The sequence below is a fragment of the Eulemur rufifrons genome, chromosome 25 (assembly GCF_041146395.1).
Source record: "Eulemur rufifrons isolate Redbay chromosome 25, OSU_ERuf_1, whole genome shotgun sequence".
In the NCBI taxonomy this organism is placed as follows: domain Eukaryota; kingdom Metazoa; phylum Chordata; class Mammalia; order Primates; family Lemuridae; genus Eulemur; species Eulemur rufifrons.
The window spans coordinates 22,794,631-22,816,951 of record NC_091007.1 but is presented as its reverse complement, the minus strand read 5'-3'; the positions used below and the strand labels follow the sequence as shown (position 1 = coordinate 22,816,951).

The window sequence follows — 22,321 nt, the reverse complement described above, 5'->3', positions numbered from 1 at the left end:
AGAGGGAATATTTCAGAGAAGACAGCTCAAGTAGCAAATATTCATTGAGATTTAGGAAATTCAGATGTTGAATTACAGGAAAAATTAGGATTTGTTTTGTTAAATTGGAAAATGACATCTGATTATTGTGTTATTCTTATCCCTTATGAAAGAAAACAGATCATACGTTAGATTGCAATGGGGAGATGATTTGCCTTAAATTAGGAATAATTCTCTTTTCCTAAAAGACTCTGCTTGTATCCTAACTGATTTTATGATTTTCTCAGATGCAAGAACTTCAGGAAAAAGACCAATTTCTTAAGATGAAAGCTGTCAAGGAAGCTCAAGAAGAAACTCATGAAGTGGAACACTTGAAGGAGCAATTTGAGGCCCAGAAGTTAACTCTGGAAAATACAAAAATGGAGAATGTTAAATTGACTCAGAGACTCCATGAAAACCTGGAAGAAATGAAATCTATAACAAAAGAAAGAGATGACCTTAGGAGTGTGGAGGAGACTCTCAAAGTAGAGAGAGACCAGCTCAAGGAAAAGCTAAGAGAAACCATAACTCGAGTGAGTTACCATCCCTACCACCCCCCAGGAGCTAAGACCTTGTGCCCTAAAAGAACAATTGGCCATAGCATTAGTGGTAGTGTAAAATAGGTCCAATCTTGGGGAAGATTGGAGGGAGTATATTTGGTAATACCTTCCACATTTTTCAATAAGTTTATTCATTGACCCAAAAAGTTCAATCGTGGCTATTTATCCTCACACATTTGCATAAGTATTCAAAGATATTTGTAGAATATTTATTAGAGCAAGTTGCGATAATGAAATAAAGCAAACAAAAATGAGAACACTTCTAACTGTCCATTGGTAGGGGACTGGATGAATAGATGCAGCACATTCACATCATGGGATAATACACCACAGATAAAGAGTGTTGTAGGAGTGGAGTGCTGACTTGGAAGTGTCCTATTAGGGAAAGGGGTAAGTTGCAGAGTAGTGTGGGTGAGGACTGGGAGGCCTCAGAAGGGGGTAGGAAGACGTTTACTTCCTACCCTAGATCTTTCTATACTATGTGAATTATTTTACTCTCAGTGTATTATTTTTCTCTCTCTAATAATAAAGGACATAGAAAAACAAGAAGAACTAAAAATTGCTCACATACATGTGAAAGAGCACCAAGAAACTATTGATAAACTCAGAGGGATTGTGTCACAGAAAACAGATGAAATATCAAATAGGCAAATAGAGTTAGAAAACTCTGATGCTGCCTTAAAAGCACAGGTATTTTGTTTTAAGTTGTTACTGAGTAACAGAGTTTGAATCAGATATTTTGTGTAATGAAACAAGATATGAATTGGCTGAAAATTGAAGGCAAGTGAAGATTTGCCTATTCAGAGACTACTATGTAGATTTTTATGTATATCTATTGATATTCTAATTTATTGTATGATTATCTCAAGATCCAAGAACTTCAGGAGAAAGAACATCAACTTCTTAAAGTCAAAAATGTTCTTGGGGAAGCTATGTATCAAACAGAGCAACTGAAGAAACAATTAGAGGCCCAGAGTTCAACTCTGGAAAGTATTAAAATGGAGAAATTAAGGTTGACTCAGAAATTTCATGAAAACCTTGAGGAAATAGGATTTGTTACTAAGGAAAATAATGCCCTAAGAAGAGTAGAGGAAACTCTCAAAATGGAGTGAGACCAACTTAGGGAAAGGCTTAGAGACACAGAAGCTAAAGTAAGTTATACTCATTCCTCTTCCTAGCAAGTAAATGTATTGTTTCTTAAAGCAATGAGCCCTTCTTTGAAACGAGCAGTATAGTTGGCAAGAGTGAAATGGTATAACCTTTAAGTGCATAATTTGGTATCGTTCTTGAAAATTTTAAAATAGCATTTTCTTTATGGACTTTACCATACATATATATTGACTCAATGTTAAATGAATATGTGTATATGTGTGTGTGTATATATATATATATACACACCAGAAGGTTTTTCATTGTAGTAGTTTGTAATGGGAATAATTTAAGTGTTCCTTAGAAGGAAACTGAGTAAATGTGAGCAATAAGTGAAAATAGTATGCAACACTTAAAAAAATACTATGTGTGTAATGTGTTTGCTTCATGGAAAGCAGGAGAAGATTATGGGGAGATGAGAACAAGGGAAAAAGAAGCCTACAACTTTCTAAAAACAACAAAAATGTAGAGTAAAAGTGTTATAATTTTTGCTAAGAAAATGTATCACTTTATAAAAAAAGTACTAGTTAACATTAAGATATGTCATTGTTCTTAAATTTTCTCTAATGATAAAGGATCTGAAAAAACAAGAGGAACTAAGAATTGCATCTGAAAGAGCACCAGGAAACTATCGATAAACTCAGAGGAATTGTTTCTGAGAAGACAGATGAAATATCAAATATGCAAATAGCTTTAGAAAATTCAAATGCTAAATTACGAGAAAAGGTATTTTTGTGGGGGTTTGTTTGATTGGATGTCTGATTTATCTGTGCCTAAAATTTGGGGGGATGTAAAATGGTTCAGCCACATAGGAAAAAAGCATAACAGTATTTACTACTGCTGAACATAGCTAGCCTTAAGGCCTAGCATTTTGACTCCTTGGGGATGTACCCAAGAGAAAAGAGTGTATACTTGCACAAAAACACATGTACGGGAATATTCATACCAGCTTTATTCAAAAATAGGCATTTGAATTGTTTTCAGTTGTTTGCTATCAGTAAGAGAATGGATACATACATTGTGAATATAAGTTCAAAAGCAGGCAAAACTAATCTAGGATGATAAAGGTCAGAATAGTGGCTCCCTCTAAGAAGGGACACATGGAAACCTTATGGAGTACTGGAAATATTCTCTATTTTAATCTGGATTGTAGTTACATAGCCATATAACATGTCACAAATAATTGAGTTATATACCTAAGATTAATGCACTTAATGTATATTGTACTTCAAAAGAAAATTAAATTCTATGGAATTATGCAGGGTATCAGTGACAGTAACATAGGTAGACTATTTTTTTTTTTTTGAGACAGAGTCTCGCTCTGTTGCCCAGGCTAGAGTGCCATGGCATCAACCTACCTCACAGCAACCTCAAACTCCTGGGCTCAAGCAATCCTCATGTCTCAGCCTCCCGAGTAGCTGGAACTACAGGTGTGCCCGGCTAATTTTTTCTATAGATATTTTTAGTTGTCCATATAATTTGTTTGTATTTTTTTAGTAGAGATGGGGGTCTCACTCTTGCTCAGGCTGGTCTCAAACTCCTGAGCTCAAACGATCCACCTGCCTCGGCCTCCCATAGTACTAGGATTACAGGTGTGAGCCACTGCGCCCAGCCAAGAACCAAGCTTTTTTGAAAAAGATAACGATATTTTTTTTCTGGAAATCTTTATGAAGAGTAAAGGGTAGTGGGAAAACCATTTACTATAACTTTCATACAAATAGTAATCAGTTTTAAATGAAGTCAATTTTTTTTTTAAAAAATACCATTTAATTTATTATTTTTAAGAAAAGATTTGTTAAAGCAACTATTTTCCTTAATATAATTTTTAAATCTTTTTTAAACCAGGAAATAGCATTATTCTAAATGAAGAAATATTTGAAGGATTATATTTGTAAAAGAGCAAATGATCTCATTTCTCTACACGACATGATAGAGTTCTAGAGATGGGTTTTTTTTGGTGAAGTTAAAAGGGGAAAAAAAAGGCCACATAAATATAAAAAGGAGAAGTTCTTCTGGTATGGCTATTGATAAATATTCAGAATCTCATATATATGTATATGAGAATATTTATGAAAAAAATATATATAGTTTTAAGACAAAGTCTTGCTCTGTTGCCCAGGATAGAATGATAGAGTGCCAGGGGCATGATCATAGTTCACTTTAACCTTGAACTTCTGGGCTCAAGCAATGCTCCTACCTCAGCCTCCTAATTAGCTAGGACTACAAGTGTGTGCCACCACTCCCAGCTAATTTTTCTTATTTTTTGCAAAGACAAAGTCTCACCAAAATGAGCCACTACACCCAGCCCAAAATTATATAGTATTTTTTTTTTTTTGTAGAGACAAGATCTTGCTATGTTGCCCAGGCCTAGGCTGGTCTCAAACTCCTGGCCTCAAATGATCCTCCTGTCTTGCTTGACCTCCCAGAGTGCCAGAATCATATATTTTTAAAAAACTTGATTGAATCCTCTAAAAAGTAACAAAAAGTTTAAATAAATAAGTTGTATGAAATAAGTCTATGAAATGTTTTTCATTTTCAATCAATAATAAAGTAGAAAACAATTTCATTTGCTATCTGAGCAGAAACACTAGACATTTGGGAATCTTTGTGTTTCCTAACTACATTTATATAGAGAGTTAATTCATTCAACAAATATTTATTGAACACTTAGTCATACTCCTGTGTACTCTGGTGAACAAGATAAAACAAGTGGGAGAAAGTGTTTTGTTTTGTACATTTTAATCAGAAATGCAAAACATAAATAGGTTATGAACTTGCTGTTCCCAGGTGCTGGAAAGAATATATGACTAGGGCTTGGAACAGTGTGGACAGTACAGGTAGCTTTGCTAGTGTATTTGGTTGGTGGCAACAAAGTGCTTTAGGATGAAAGATAGTGCCGCCTGTCAAAACTACAAATGAATAATGCAGTGATTTGGAAAAGTCGGAACCAGAAATAAATCTAAAACCTTATTTTACAACTATGAAGAATAAATCTTATCTCCAAAAACTATATGATTCTTCCACTTTTTTTCCCCAATGGGTTGAGGTCACTCAGTATAAGATTTAGTGATACTATTATTCATATTCAGATCATGTTAACATTGAGTTATAAGTGTAATATTTAATTCTATTATTGAAAGTTGATGTAAAACGTGATGAAAAAGTATACCATTAATTAGACATTATGTGAGAATGTAATTACAGCTGAAGTCCTGTTTATTTCTTTGTACCAAAACGGAACCCTCAGAACCGCGAAGAGGTAGCACAATATGAAAAAGGTTACTAAGCGATGGACAACAGCACCTTACAGAAAGCCTGAGGGAAAAGTGCTTTAGGATAGAAGTAAGTGCCCCCTCTTAAAACTACAAGGATTCCTAAAAAGGATTCAAAGGGACCTCTGTGGAATGAATAGTTGGTTCTCAGTAATTTTCTAAACGTTCTAATCTAGTACAGGTATGTATGCGTGTGCATATATACATACATACACAAACAACAATAGGGGTTTGTGATGGAAGGCCTCTCTGGAAAGGTGACATTTGAGCAAATACCTGAAAGAGGTGACACAAGGTCAAGTCATACAGGTATCTGGGAGAACACCATTATAGGCAGAGGGACCACCAAATACAAATCTCCTAAGGCAGAAGCCTCTGTGGTGGATTGAAGGAACATGAAGGAGGAGAGAAGCTAATAAGAAATATGGTCAGCAAGTTAACAGGGAGGAGGCAGGCTGTGGGACATTAAAAGGACTTTGGGTTTTATTCAGAGTAAGATGGAGATCCATTGGAGAGTTTTGACCACAAGAGAGACATATATGACTTACATTTTAAAGGAATGACTCCTATTGTTGTATTGAAAATAGACACAGTGGAAGCAGGAAGACCACTTCAAAGACTAATTTCAATAATCCAGGCAGAGTCGATCATGCTTTGCCCCAGAGAAGGAGCAGTGGAAGGCAGTGAGAAGTATTTAGATTCTGAATATATATTGAAGGTAAAGCCAGCAGGATTTGCCATCACCCCAATCAGAATGCAAAATCACAAAGGATTTTTTTGTATAGTTTATGGTTATATCATTTAGCAGAGTCCTGACAGAAGTCAGTGCTCACTGTGCCGCTGCGTACCATAACGTGATTCATCCCAGACCAGAAGTAGGAATCTGCTCTCCAGCATCACAGATAAAGGAACATGTAGCTTTCCTTAAATTATGAAAAACAGAGGGTTCATCATTGTGAGAAGCCCCCTGTTCTATTGTTTTGCACCCTGATTGAAACATGTCACTGATGACATGATTTCAGCAACTTAAACATGCTCCTCCACCTGTGCTCTGACCAGTGTGTCACAATCCTGGCCTCTAGTTATTGGAGTTTATGGGCCGAGGTTTATTACATGTCTACCACATGCCAGGTCCCATGCTGGGTGCTTTACCTCAGGAGATAGGCTTTATCACTCCATTTATACACAAGGAAACTAGGGCTCAGAAAGGAAATTTAGCAGTTGCCCAAGTTTACACAGCTAATAAATTGGTAGAATAATTGGAAACCAAGTCTAAGATTAAAACTTGGGTACAGACACATTTTTACAAAGATAATTTTATTTCTTGCAAGCTTAATGTCTGTATCTTTTTATAGAGTACATAGATATGCAGATGGAGTTAATGTTTTACTTAATTCCCTGGAAAACTTTGTGGCAGTTATTGTAGTCATCCTGTTGTTGATGGAAATGGCTCGGTAACTTCCCCAGTTAAGGAAGTGCCAGAGCTAGAACCTGATCTCTAGCACTGATAGAGGGCTAGAGAGCAGATTCTAGGCAGATAATAGAAACATGTCAAGTGGCTATACCAAGCTGGCAGATAGGCAGTTTGATTCTTAGTCTCTTGTCTTAGCGGCTAATTCACACTGCCTACTATAAACATAAGTCAACATTCAGCCTTGAACTACAATGGGTACTAGATTGAATTCACTCAAATTTCTCATCAGATTTTGTCAATGTTCATTCAAAGCATGGATATTCAAAGACTAAAAGAAAAAGCATCAAAATGATAACAATGATTGTTCCTGGTTTTCTTTGTAATGTATAATTTTTTTTAATTTACACAATAATGGTATATTATGTCTTTAATCCAAAATCGAAAATAACAATTTCCTTTTGGTTTTAAACATAAAGATCTTAATTTATTTCTGGTCTACAGAACATGTAAAAACGTAAGTTTAGTTAAAATGTTAGGGTTGGAACTACTTATTGTTAAATTTGAATGCATTGTTAAGTTGAATGAATTCTAATTTCCTTTAGTAGCTTCTGAAGAGATACTCAGAGATGAACAATCAGTATGAGTGCTTAAATGGATTGTCTCTTGACTTGGAGACAGAAATTGAAACCCAAAAAGAGCTTTCAATTAGAGTAAAAGCAAACCTGTCACTTCCAGATTCGGAAACCAAACAGATTCAAAAGCTTCTTACTCAAAACCAGAACTGTTCCATGGAATTTCATAGACTCATAAAGAAATCAAAGGTACTGCCTTTTTTAGTTATATTTTTATAGATAGAGCTATAAATTTCAGTTACATACTTCAGTGTATTTAAGTCCTGCTATGGGTGCTCACATATTTGCTATTTTGTGTACTTACTACGAAATTGAATATTACATAGGTCTGTGAATAACATGTGCAGGATCTTCAGTGTACCTAATACTTGTTCATTCAACAAGGCTTGAGCTCTGCCTATGGGACTTGACACTGCCAGGGTGCTCAGGAGGCAGATGTGAACAACATCTCAAATATTTGAGTCCAGCTTGGAGTTCATTTTATAGATGATAGGGAGTCATTTGACAGTTATTTTGAGTGGTGGCAGTAACAGGATCAGATGACCGTTGAGGTACTTCAGTTACAGAATAAAGAAACAATGAGTTTGAGGGGGATATTTCTTCTAGTGGTAGAAAGAAGAGACAAGAGGCAGTTACAATAGTCCAGATGAGATACTATATGTGACTATACTACTAGGGAAGGTTTCCTAGGGCTGGAGAGGACAAAAGGAATTAAAACAATATTTAGCAGCTTAAAATGGTAGGTCCACATGATAGATTGTGGAGGCAAGGGAGAACAGTTTAGATAGAGTCTCAGGTTTGGGCTCAGTCAGGTTTTTGAATAGTGGTACTATTAAATGAGATAAAAAAGAAAGACAAGCTTGGTAGGTGAGGTAAGACACACCAGGTGATTAGACTGAGATATTTGGAGGTTGAAAAGCTTATAATGGAATATCCAAGAAGAGAAATCAAGTAGGCATTTAGTTGTGATTCTGAGGTTTGGCAGGAGAAAAGTCTGGACTGAGATTTGAGATTCATCAGCATAAAGGTGATAGGTAATAGAAGAAGTGTGAGGTAAGAGCATGCAGAAACATTTGAAGAATAAGAGCCTTGGGCTAAGAAGAGAACTCTGGAAAAGATCAATGTCTAAGAGGCAGTAGCAGAAAAGGCAGCGATACATGGGTTCAAGGTCGGAAAAGTCAATGAGGCAGGAGAAAACCGAGTGAAAGTGGTATTGCTTAAGTCAGTGGAGAAAACTATAAAAAGTGAAATGGTCAAGGCCTGGTGCAGTGGCTCACAGCTGTAATCCTAGCACTCTGGGAGGCTGAGGCAGGAGGATTGCTTGAAACCAGGAGTTCGAGACCAGCCTGAGCAAGAGCAAGACCCGTCTCTACAAAAAATAGAAAACTTTAGCCAGACATAGTGGTGCAGACCTATACTCCCTGGAGCCATGCACCATGGTACTACTCGGGAGGCTGAGGAAGGAGAATCACTAGAGCCCAGGAGTTTGAGGTTGCAGTGAGCTGTGATAATGCCACTGTTCTCTAGCTTGGGCAACAGAGCAAGATCTGTCAAAAAAAAAAAAAAAAAAAAAAAGATGAAATCGTTGAGAGTGGCAAAGACTTCTGAGAGCCAGAATATGGACAGGTGATATCCTCTCAATTTGGCGATAATAGAGGTCTTTGGTGACCAATGTCAGAACCGTTTTCATTGGGTGGTTAAGGAAGAGGCCAAATTATAAGAGGTTAACAAATGGTGGAAGTTGAGCAATTAGGGAGCAGTTATCTCCCAGGTAGATTGCCCCACAGGCCCTGATAATTCTTCCTCAAATCCTGGCAATCAGACATCTAGAATTTATTCCTGGGGTCCATAGATACATATGGCATTCAAGTCACTGTCACCTTGTAGTCAAACATCTAAATATGCTTACCAAGGAAGTTTTGAGGTACGTAACATCATCTTTTTGGTTACCCAATCAAGGAGGTCAAGAGAAGATGTTGAAAATGAATCTCAAGTATCTAACTAGGAATCTTGGGTGATTGGCAATGTAATTAACCAAAAAGAGGGCAATAGGAAAAGGAAGAATCATTATAGGGAAAGGGATCATGTTACATTTTAAACATACTGCATTTGAGGTACTTATAAGACATCCATGAGGTATATCTAGTAGTAAGTCAGAAATATGAAAGTAGAGGTCTGGAAGTTATTCTCTCAAGATGCTGAGAAGAAAAAATTAAGGATAGAGAGAAGCTCCTTACCTGTTCTTCACTTATCAGAGTATAGAGATAAATAAGAAATGCCACCCTACCCCATAGTTTCAAGGATTAAAACTTCCTCTAAATGTGATAAAATTTTCATTTTCCAATTTGTTTAATTTTTTCTTCCAGTATGTATCAAGCTATATTACAAAGATGAAAGAAGAACAACATGAATCCATCAATAAATTTGAAATGGATTTTATTGGTGAAGTGGAGAAGCAAAACAAATTGCTACTTAAAATACAGCACCTTCACCAAGATTGTGATGTACCATCCAAGGAATTCAGGGACCTCAAGTTGAACCAGAATATGGATCTACATATGGAGGTATAAATGGATTTAATTAGACTTTAAGTCCTTTTAACAAGTAGAAAGGGGTCTTCTCATGTGCTTAGAGCCATTTTCATTTAATATAAGTTAAAGATAAGGTTTCAGAGTGACAACTGGCCAGACATAAAGGCTTCCAAGTAATGGACTAGCCTCCCTAGCAACCTCCATAGATAGAGAAAAACAGATTTAACATTAGCAAGTGGGAATTCATGGAACCTCAGAATAAGTTTCCAAAATGCCTTCTAAAACTTCTTTCATCTGTGCTAGGAGTCAAAAACTTTTTATTGCAACAATTCCACGTGGAGTGTGTTACTTTAACCCAAAAATGTGAGGCTGGTATCCAGCTCCTAACATGCATGTTGTATGTAAAAAGCTACATTCAGAAGCACTTCATGAAGCTGGGCATGGTGGCATGCACCTATAATTCCAGCTCCTCTAGAGGCTGAAGTGGGAGGATCACTTGAGCCCAGGAGTTCAAGACCAGCCTGGGCAACATAGGGAGACTTGGAGGGGGGAGGGGAAGAAGTACTTCATGTATAATGATAGTGAACCGTAGATTTATCATTTTGACAGGTTCTAATTCTAACGGGTAGAATCTGTTACGTTATCAATACTGCCAAATTTTATTACACAAATAACTAGAATAAAGTTTCAAATTAGAATTATATTTCTTAATTTACTTTAAGACATTAAGAAGAATGAAAGGCCAGCAGATACTTTCCTTTTTTATGATATTCATACCATGTATGATAAAATACATATCATATTTGGATAAAAACTTTCCTAATGTTCAGGCACTTCAATGCTTATTCTTCACTTAGGAAATTCTTAACGATTTCTCAGAAAGTGACTTCCCCAGCATAAAGAGTGAATTGCAACAAATGTTAAGTAATAGGAAAGAAATGACAGTTTTTGGAAGAGTGGTTGAATACTCCTTGTGATATAGAAAAGCTTAAAGATGGCATCCAGAAAAGGAACGATAGAATTCGTCAAGCGAATTACCTCTTTCACAAAAAAATATGTGTAATTATTAATTTTTATTATACCACATCATTCTTTTTATTTGCTTTAATTTTTTTACCTCCTTAAAGGGGGTTAGAGCAACTTAAAGTATTTTTTAAAATTTATTTGTATATGCTTTATAAAAATTGGTTTTGCAAAACATGTTCTTCCTCTAATGTATTATGGTTCCTCAAGATAAGTAAATATACCAATTTATGCTGATAAAGGTAACAAAATATTGATGTGTAATATTCAGTTTCCACTTGTGGAATCTTGAATCCTCTTACTGTTTTCTGTCCCATCTTCTCACAGCTTTTGTACGAATTGAGCCTTTTCCCCGAGTAGCCTCAGAGATGGTGAGACATGAGTCCATTTCAGGGCTTTGGGCAGCAGCTGCAGTAAAGCCATAGCGAGGCCTGGCCAGCTACATTAGTAGGGCCTCGTGTGCTAACCCTTGAACTTTGAGGTTCAAAATGTAGTTTGTTTTTTATTAATAAACTTTAGTTTTCAATAGTAGTTTTCAGTTCACAGCAAAATTGAGGAGAAAGTATGGAGAATTCTCAGATACCTCATCTCCACAAGCACACAGTCTCTCCCACTGTCGTCATCCCATACCAGAGTGGAATATTAGGCACAATTCATGAACCTACATTGATATTTCATTATCACCCAAAGTCCATAGTTTACATTAGAGTTCACACTTGGTGTTATACATTCTATGAGTTTTGACAAATGTATAATGACATGTATCCATTTTACAGTTATCATACAGAATAGTTTCACTGCCCTAAAAATCCATTGTGGGCTCTGCCCACATTCATCACTCTCTTCTCTAACCCCTGGCAAGTGCTAATCTTTTTACTGTCTCCATAGTATTGCCTTTTCCAAAATGTCACATGTTGAAGCCATACAGTATTTAGCTTTCTCAGATTGGCTTCCTTCACCTAGTGATATGTATTTAAGTTGTCTCCATGTCTTTTCATGGTTTGATAGTTTATTTGTTTTTAACACTGAATAATATTCCATTATCTAGATGTACCAACTTACTCAGCTCCTGAAGGACATCTTGGTTGCTTCTAAGTTCCGGCAATTATGAATATAGCTACTATAAACGTACATAGGCATCTATTTGTGTAGACGTACATTTTCAACTCATTTGAGTAAATTTCAAGGAATGCAATTGCTGGATCCAATAATAAAAGTACATTTAGTTTTGTAAGAAACTGGCAGACTGTCTTCCAAAGGGGGTATACCATTTTGCATTCCCACCAGCAGTGAATAAGAGTTCCTGTTGCCCTACATCCTCTCCAGAATTTGGCATTGTCAGTTTTGGATTTGGGCCACTCTAGTGAGTATGCAGTGATATCCCATTGTTGTTTAATTTCCAAGTCCCTCATGGCATATGAGGTTCAACGTCTTTCATATGGTTATTTGCCACCTGTGTATCTTTTTTGATGAAGTGTCTATTCAGGTCTTTTGCCCATTTTTCAGTCATGTTATTAATATTTGCTTTCTTATTATTGAGGTTCAAGAATCCTTTGTACATTTGGAATAACAGTCCTTTATCAGATATGTCTTTTGCAAATATTTTCTCCTACTTTGCTTGTCTTCTCATTCTGTTGGTGCAGTGTTCAAGTGCTGAGGATTTTTGCATCTATGTTCATGAAAGATGTTGGTCTGTAGTTTTCTTGTGTAATGTCATCCTCTGGTTTTGATATTAGGATAATCCTGGCCTCATAGAATGAGTTGGGATGTATTCCTTCTGTTTCTATTTTTTGGAAGAGATTATAGAGAATGGGTATAAAGTTTTCTTTGAGTTTCCTGAGCATTTGGTAGAATTCACCAGTTAACTCATGTGGGCCTGGTACTTTCTGTTTTGGAAGGCTCTTAATTACTGATTTCATTTCTTTCATAGATATAGACCTATTCAGACTGTCAATTCCTTCTGTTGAGTATTTGTAGATTGTATCTTTCAAAGAATTGGTCCATTTCATCCATGTTATCAAATTTGTGGCTTAGAGTTGTTGATAATATTCCAGAAAATCTGTAGTGATGTCTCCTCTCCATTCCTGATATTAGTAATTTGGGTCCTTTCTCTCTTTGTTTCTTAGTTTGCCTACCTAGAGACGTATTTATTTTATTGCACTTTTCAAAGAACCAGTGTTTGAGTTTTTTTATTTTCTCTGTTGATTTCCTGTTTCAATTTCATTGAATTCTGCTTGCTTTAAATTTAATTTGTTGTTCATTTTTAGTGTCCTAAAGTTAAAGCCTACTTTATTGATTTAGGTCTTTCTTCTTTGCTAATATATGTATCCAGTGCTATAAGTTTTCCTTAAGCACTGCTTTCACAGATTTTGATAAGTTGTATTTTCATTTTTATTTAGTTCAAAATAGTTTTTAATTTCTCTTAATATTTCTCCTTTGAGCTTTCTGTTATTTAGAAGTGTGTTGTTTAATCATCAAGTATTTGGGGGATTTTCCAGCTATGTTACTGGTTTCTAATGTAATTGCTTTGCAGTCTGAGAGCAGACCTGGTATGATTTCTTTTAAGTTTGTTAAAATGTGCTTTATGGCCCAGAATGTGGTCTGTCGTGGTAAATGTTCTATGTGATTTTGAGCAGAATGTGTAATGTGTATTTGTTGGATTAAAAAGTAAAGGGCTGGAGAAATTAATACAGCTACTCTCACTTTTTTTGATTAATGTTAGTCTCTATGTGCTTTTATATTTAAAGTGGGTTTCTTGTAGACAACATATAGTTGAGTCTTGTTTTTTGATCACATCTGACAATCTGTCTTTTAATTGGTGTATTTAGGCTATTGACATTCAAGGTGATTATCAAAATAGTTGGATTAATATCTACCATATTGTTACCGTTTTCTATTTGTTGCCCTTATTCTTTGTTTCGGTTTTTATCTTCCACACTTTTTGTGCCTTTTATGGTTTTAATTGACTATATTATGATTCCATTTTCTCTCCTTCCTTAGCATATCAAGTATACCTCTTTCTGTACTTTTTCAGTGGTTGCTCTAGAATTTGCAATATACATTTACAACTAATCCTAGTCTACTTGCAAATAACACTATACCACTTCATGAGTAGTATGAATACCTTATAATAACAAAATATTTCTCATTCCTCCCTCCCATCCCTTGTATCATTGCTTTCATTCATTTCACTGATAAGCATGCGTATATATGCACTTATGTAATGAAATAAATTGTTGCCATTATTATTTCAAACAAACTTATTTGTTAGCTCACTTAAGAACTCACTTATTCTATCTCTAATGCTCTTCCTTTCTTTATGTAGATCCAAGTTTCGGACCTACATTATTTTCTTGTCCTCAGCATAATTTCTTTTTAACATGTCTTGCATGGAGGTCTACTGGCAACAAATTCCTTCAATTTTTGTTTTTCTCAGAAAGTCTTTATTTCTTCACTTTTGAAGGATAATTTCACAGGGTCTAGAATTATAGGTTGGTGTGTTTTTTCTCTTAACATTTTAGTTATTTCACTCTATGCTCTTTTTGATTGCATGGCTTCTGAGAAATTGGGTGTAATTCTTAGCCTTGCTAAGGTAAGATGTTTCTTCTTCTCTGACTTCTTTCAAGATTTTTTTCCTTTATCTTTGATTTTGCTGACGTTTGAATATAATATGCTTAGATATAGTTTTTTTTTTTTTTTTTGGCATTTGTCCTGTTTGGCATTCCCTGAGCTTCCTGCATCTGTGCTTTGGTGTCTGACATCAATTTGGCAGAAATTCTTAGTCATTATTGCTTCAGATATTCCTTCTGTTTCTTCTTTTCCTCTGCTTCTGGTATTCCCATTATGTATATATTACACCTTGTGTGTTGCCCCAGAGTTCTTGAACATTCTGGAATTTTTTTCAGTCTTTTTTCTCTTTGCTTTTTAATTTGGGAAATTTCTGTTGTAATTTTCTCAAACTAATTTTCTGTCCTTAGCCCATCTACTAATAAGCTCATCAAAGGTATTCTTCATTTTTGTTAACAATATTTTTGATCTCTAGCATTTCTTTTTTATTTTTTCTTAGAATTTTCATCTCTCTGTTTATATCATCCATCTATTCTTGCAAGCTGTCTGCTCTTTTCATTAAAGCCCCTAGCATATTAATCATAGGTTTTTTTTTTTAATTCCTGGTATGATAACTCCAATGTTCCTGCCATTTCTGACTTTGTTTCTGATGCTTGTTCAATCTCTTCAAACTGTTTTTTGCCTTTTAGCATGCCTGTAATTTTTTCTTGGCAGTCAGGCCTAATGTACTAGGTAAAAGGAAGTGAGTAAATAGGCCTTTAGTAATGTAGTGGTCAGGTGTGGTGAGGGGAGCATTCTATCACCCTATGACTAGCTCTCAGTCTTTTGGTGAGCCTGTGCCCTGGGGATGTAAGCTTCACCAGTGCTTTTCAGTACCCCCTCCTTAGGTGGAACAAGATGGCTGGATGGGGCTGACATAGTGTATTTGCCTCTCCCCACATGGAAGGCGAGTGGTGCCTGGAATTGAGGACTTTTTACCTTTGCCCCTATGGAAGGTTAGAGGGAGCTAGAGCTGGGTATTTCCCTCCTCCCACATGGAAGGCAAGAGCCACCTAGAACTGGGTATTTCCCCTTCCCCCAGATATATTAGACCCTGATGAAAGCTGAGCACGTTAGGGTCTGCTCAATAGTTTTTCCTGAGAACAGGCCTTGTTAAGAAAAACAAAATGGTATGTTTTATTTCAGAATGGTTCCTTTTCTCCTCTCCTGCCAGAATCAGGTAGAGTTGTCCACACTGAGCCTCCAACAGTTCATCAATTACAGTTCAGGTTTTCCTACCTCTTAATTGATTCCTGAAAAGGTTTCTGTGATTCTGTGTATCTGCCTCTCTGTCTCTCCAATTTTGGGGGCAGCCCTTTGTTCTGTGACCGCACTTCTCTGATGGATCTAAGCAGAGTTGTTGAGAGTTTTCAGTGTTTTCCTTTTTATTTGTTGTTAGCATAGACTGGCAACTTCTAAGCTCCTGATGTGCTATACCAGAAACTGCAAAGTTGTGATTTTTATCATTGTTCCCAAGGTGGTTGGTTGGTCCTAATTTACTAATTCATAAGAACCAACATTGCCTAAGACCAGTTTGTTGACTTGTTTTACTTTTCGGTGATGGGTATGTTCATTCTGCTTCCTGAAGTAATTTCTTCTCCATATATTTGGTAAAATATGTAGTATTCCAAAGGTTCCTTGTTTATCTGAAATTGGAGCAATGGTCTTCTCATGCATAGTTCATCCCATTTGTAGAATAGACAGAGTTAACAAAATAGTAATTGAATGATTTATGGAAAAAAGAAAACATCACAATCAATAGAGAAAGGCACAAAACCAGTGTTTGGATAAGATAAACGCTATGTAATTTGGTGTTTTTCTTGTAATATTCAGGGCCCAGCTGACATTAGAAAGTTGGGATTTCTACTGTGTGGATCAGCGTGGATATGTGGCTTCTTCCAGTGCCATGAGAGTAGGAATTGATACAGTGTGAGGTCAGTAGTCCAGGGCCAAGGAGAGTCCAGGATACCAGAAATACAACTAACCTAAAATCCAAACCTGGTAGAATGACCACAAAGCCACAAAGAAGTTGTAGATAAGAACGTAAAGTGCATTCCATAGGAATTAGGAAGTAAAAAAGATATGAGTGGTTTTAGAGTGAGTTAGTCTTCAGTATAAAAGAAAGTATAGATTGACTGTTATTCCTTGCACAGACATAGAAGATTTCCAGATTAATTACCAAAAGTCAGTGAGTTATTTTCCATATTAACACTGAGGTTTGGAATGAAGTAGGAAAATAGATAATTGTTAAGTTTCTAGGTGTGCTTTGCTATTTGATGTCAGTTAATGTTTCATTATCAGTCATAGCATATATAATGATTTTAATCTGTATCATTCTTCAGTTTTTCTTTGTATGTTAGTATAAATCTAATAAAGTGAAATTATCATCTTGCAGATCAATATGAATCCTTTCCAGTCCTTATTTTCATTCCTATCATCCACTTCCAACATCTCAAATCTCAGTATCTGATGCAAAACACAAAGAATGTTCACATTCTTTTAAAACATTGTTCTAAAGCATGAATTTCAGCACATACATTGTCCTAGAATTCTAGTTTTTTTCTTAGGGTTTTTTTCTATGTACAGTAGTGCCCCCCACCTTACCCATGGGGATACGTTCCAAAATCCCCAGTGGGTGCCTGAAACCCTCCATGTCGGTAGTACTGAACCCTATATATTCTGTTTCTCCTATGCATACATACCTATGATAAAGCTTAATTTATAAACTAGGCACCATAAGAGATTACTAATAAAAACTAATGATAAAATAGAACAATTATAACAATATACTGTAGTAAAAGTTATATGAATTTGGTGTGTCTCTCTCAAAATAGCTTATTGTATTATACTCATCCTTCTTCTTGTGATGATGTGCGATGATACAATTCTACATGAGAAGATGAAGTGAAGTGAACCATGTAGGCATTGTGATCTAGCAGGCTAACATTGATCTTCTATATTCCTGAATCTGTATAACCATCCCTTACCTAGAGTAAATGGCTTGATGTCACTTGCTTTAGGGGATCCCTTGCTGAAGTCTTTGTATAGGCTCAACACTTTCTGGTGCAGCATTTTGTCATTAATTGGAACACTTTTCTGTTGATGTCTTCCACCCACAAATGTAAGGCTTTTTCCATCTTAACTGAGCACTGTCATGCCCTGGGGCTGTAACTTTTGCAGATTTGAGATGCAATAGCGAAACCAGCATAAATTTCTTTTTCCTGCTTTACAATTTCATGAGAAGATTTGTTTTTACCATATATCTTAGCAACTTCAGCATATGATTTTTTCCTTATTAAATTGAGGACTTTCACCTTTTCACTTAAAGGAAGCACTTGACAGCTCCTCTTGGTATATCTGAATTTTTAGCATTACTACTCTTGCATTTTGGGGGCATTGTTAAGTAAAATAAGAGTTACTTGGGGCTGAGCATGGTGGCTCATGCCTGTAATCCTAGCACTCTGGGAGGCTGAGGTGGGCAGATCGTTTGAGCTCAGGAGTTTGAGACCAGCCTGAGCAAGAGTGAGACCCCATCTCTACCAGAAAAATAGAAAGAAATTAGCTGGACAACTAAAAATATATAGAAAAAATTAGCTGGGCATGGCGGTGCATGCCTGTAGTCCCAGCTACTTGGGAGGCTGAGGCAGGAGGATTGCTGGAGCCCAGGAGTTTGAGGTTGCTGTGAGCCAGGCTGATGCCACGGCACTGTAGCCCGGGCAACAGAGTGAGACTTTGTCTAAAAAAAAAAAAAAAAAGTTACTTGGACACAAACACTCTGATACAGAAGCAGTCAGTCTGATAACCAAGATGGCTACTAAGTGACTAACGGGCAGGTACCATATACAGTATGGATATGCTGAACAAAGGGATGATTCACATCCCAGGTGAGACTGAGCAGGATCGCTTGAGATTTCATCATGTTACCCAGAACAGCACGCAATTTAAAACTTATGAATGGTTTATTTCTGGAATTTTCCATTTAATATTTTCAGACAACTTTTGAACATGGATAACTGAAACCACAGAAAAGGATGGACTATTATAAATGACTTTAGAGGTATAATGGTATTTGTTACTGTTTTATAGGCCATAATAAATGAATCAACAGAGTTTGAGGAAAGATGTGCTATCATATCTAAAGAATGGGAGCATGACCTGAAATCACTGAAGGAGCAAAATCAAAAACTATTTACAAACTACCAAACTTTGAAGATCACCCAGGCTTCTGGTGCCCATGTTAGTAATCCCAACACACAAGACAGTAAGAATCCTCATGTTACCTCAAGAGCTATACAACTAACCACAGAGGTACAGAATTTTTATAAGATATCTTCAATTTGCAGCTTCATCATGGAGTTCAAAACAAAATTATAGTATTGAATATATTTATTAAGGAATGAGAACCACACTTTCGTGTATGTGATGGCCTTGTTTTTTACATACAGTTAGTTCTACTGTGGCTGTCATTCAACTGAATTAACGATAAAGCTAGATATCAGGTAACCTCTTCTCTTTGGACTACAAAAGAGAAGTAAACTATAGCTTGATTTGATTATTAAATTTATACAATATAGTTTAAGTTACTACCACTTTAGGTATTATCATCATACATTATAAATTTTCTAAATCATGTGACTTTGTATTAAACTATAATCTGTGTCTGTTTGCAGAACAAACAATAGCTTGGAAAGAAATAGCAACTTAGCTTTTCTCTAATTATGATTAGTGTCTTTAATATTGCTTAATGTTATAATCACAATAAAAGTGAAAGGGGCTAAAAATATATCAAAATTACAGCATTCTTATTGCTTGCTATTTCAAAACATTCTTATTACAGCAATAACATTCTTATTATTATTTCAAAACATTCTTATTACATTCTTATTACAGCATTCTTATTACAGCAAAACATTCTTATTACAGCATTCTTATTACAGGAGTTGCTTGCTATTTCAAAACATTCTTTTTTTTTTTTTTTTTTTTTTGAGACAGAGTCTCGCTCTGTTGCCCGGGCTAGAGTGAGTGCTGTGGCGTCAGCCTAGCTCACAGCAACCTCAAACTCCTAGGCTCAAGCAATCCTCCTGCCTCAGCCTCCCGAGTAGCTGGGACTACAGGCATGTGCCACCATGCCCGGCTAATTTTTTCTATATATATATTTAGCTGTCTATATAATTTCTTTCTATTTTTAGTAGAGATGGGGTCTCGATCTTGCTCAGGCTGGTCTCGAACTCCTGAGCGCAAACGATCCGCCCACCTCGGCCTCCCAGAGTGCTAGGATTACAGGCATGAGCCACCGCGCCCGGCCTTCAAAACATTCTTATTACATCTAACTACTCTTTAACACTGGAGAAATTGAAACTGCTCTAATAATTATTTTATTTTTATTTTCTCTAAAAAATTAGGACAAAGTTGCTTTAGGATCGAAGCCCTATAATGAAGAAATTGAAGATCTGAAAACGAAGCTGGTGAAAATAGACCTAGAGAAAATGAAAAATGCCAAAGAATTTGAAAAAGAGTATGTCTTTGCCTTAACTGAACATGGCTTTAATAGCTTAAATTTCCATTGTAAATTCCATAAATCTCTTTGATTAGTTAACAATTTAAAATATAATTTAAATACTGTTATTGCTTTTTATAAAAATACAAACATAGATTTTTTTAACTTATTAAATTCTCATTACATATGCAAAGTTTTTTAAAATAAGCACAATTGTGATCAATTACTACACTATGTCTTTGAATGCTTCTTCTTTAATCATGTAAAACAACTTTAAAATGGCTTTTTTATGCTTGAAAGTGATGTTAACCTTTATGAGTCTGGGGGGTCTTTAGCAGTTTGACTAAGGTTTCTGCTGTTTCTCTTAATTTCATTTGTTCTTCCTGTTGTGTTTTTGTGTAAAGGTTATATTTCCTTTTAGTTTATGGATGCCTAGGGCCCAAGAGCATATCTTCTTCTTATTGTTTTATTTATAAGTAGCATTGTGCATAATAGCATGCCTAAATTTCTTTGTGGTATATCATAAGGAAGAGAACATTAAGCAGAGAGTCAAGAAAACTAAATTAGAAATCTCTTCCCATTTATTAATGCATCACCTTAAACCATTTAATCTCTCTGGTCCTCACATTCATAATCAGTAAAAAGAGAGGTTTATATTAGAGGATTTGTTAAGATGTCTTCTGGCTCCTAACACTTCATTCTTCCTATAAATCTTGAATAAATATTTAATGATGGCCTCTAATTCTGCCCCAAAAGTAGCACTCTGAATCTTCATGCTGTCTAACCAGACTTCCATTGATAAGACCTATTGATTTTAATGAAATGTATACCTTTAGGTTCTTTTTTTTTTTTTTTTGAGACAGAGTCTCGCTCTGTTGCCCGGGCTAGAGTGAGTGCCGTGGTGTCAGTCTAGCTCACAGCAACCTCAAACTCCTGGGCTTAAGCGATCCTACTGCCTCAGCCTCCCGAGTAGCTGGGACTACAGGCATGCGCCACCATGCCCGGCTAATTTTTTGTATATATATTTTAGTTGTCCATATAATTTCTTTCTTTCTTTTTTTTTTTTTTTTCAATTTAATTTTACAGAATCAAAGAGTCTAACAGTATATCTTGTTAGATACAGTATGTCCTCATAATGTATACATTATTTCTTGTACAATAATATGAAATAATATGGGAAATATTCATGATAAATTATTAAGTGAACAGTGCAAGTTAAAAACAATAGTTTCATATTTTTTTTCCCCACCCCCCCTTTCCCGAGTCAGCACCTTCAAGTGTTACCACTCCCCAAACGGTGCGCAATGCACTCATTGTGTAGGCATACCCCCATCCCCTCCCCCACCCCCCACCTCAGTCTGATGTCCAATTGGTGTCATTCCCAGATTTGTATTTAGGTGATGATCAGGGAAACCAATTTGCTGGTGAGTACATGTGATGCTTGTTTTTCCATTCTTGGGATACTTCACTTAATATAATGGGTTCCAACTCTCTCCAGGAGAACCATAGAGATGTCGTATCTTCATCATTCCTTATAGCTGAGTAATATTCCATGGTATACATATACCACAGTTTACTAATCCAATCATGTATTGATGGGCATTTGGGTTGTTTCCACATCTTTGCTATTGTGAATTGTGCTGCTATAAACATTTGGGTACACGTGCCTTTGTTACAGAATGACCTTTTTTCCTTTGGGTATATGCCCAATAATGGGATTGCTGGGTCAAATGGCAGGTCTACTTGAATCTGTTTAAGATACCTCCGTAATGCTTTCCACAGGGGTTGCACTAGTTTGCAGTCCCACCAGCAGTGTATGAGTGTTCCTGTCTCTCCACACCCACGCCAACATGTGTTGTTTTGGGTATTTTGATAAAGGCCATTCTCACTGGGGTTAAGTGATATCTCATTGTGGTTTTGATTTGCATTTCCCTGATGATTAGAGATGTTGAACACTTTTTCATATGTTTGTTAGCCATTTTTATATCTTCTTTTGAAAAATTTCTATTCATGTCCTTTGCCCACTTTTTGATAGGGTTGCTTGATTTTTTCTTGCTGATTTTCCTGAGTTCTAAATAGATTCTTGTTATCAGTCCTTTATCTGATGTGTAGTATGCAAAAATTTTTTCCCATTCTGTAGGTGGTCTGTTTATTCTCTGGACTGTTTCTTTGGCTGTGCAGAAGCTTTTTAATTTAATCCTGTCCCATTCATTTATTTTTGTTGCTGCTGTGATTGCCTTGGGGGTCTTCTTCATAAATTCTCTGCCTAGGCCAATGTCTGTAAGAGTCTTTCCTACATTTTCTTCTAGAATTCTGATTGTATCACGTCTAAGGTTTAAGTCTGTTATCCACCGTGATTTGATTTTTGTGAGAGGTGAAAGCTGTGGGTCCTGTTTCAGTCTTCTGCAAGTGGCTAACCAATTCTCCCAGCACCATTTGTTGAATAGGGATTCTTGTCCCCAGAGTATATTCTTTCCCGCTTTGTCAAAAATTAGGTGACTATATGAGGATGGTTCTATATTTGGATTTTCTGTTGTGTTCCACTGGTCTGTGTCCCTGCACTTGTGCCAATACCAGGCTGTTTTAAGAACCACGGCCTTGTAGTATAGTTTGAGGTCT

General features: G+C 36.1%; 1 protein-coding gene across 1 annotated transcript in view; it reads left to right on the top strand.

The window, feature by feature from the left end:
• The window catches only part of LOC138375350 (centromere-associated protein E-like), a 77,540-nt gene that overhangs the window by 34,895 nt on the left and 20,324 nt on the right, over positions 1-22,321 (top strand). Inside the window, 12 exon segments of the mRNA XM_069458850.1 lie at positions 267-551; positions 1,110-1,293; positions 1,335-1,729; positions 2,303-2,337; positions 2,339-2,467; positions 5,006-5,069; positions 7,016-7,234; positions 9,412-9,609; positions 10,434-10,516; positions 10,518-10,635; positions 18,292-18,513; positions 19,608-19,720. Coding sequence (XP_069314951.1) covers positions 267-551; positions 1,110-1,293; positions 1,335-1,729; positions 2,303-2,337; positions 2,339-2,467; positions 5,006-5,069; positions 7,016-7,234; positions 9,412-9,609; positions 10,434-10,516; positions 10,518-10,635; positions 18,292-18,513; positions 19,608-19,720 — 2,045 coding nt within the window.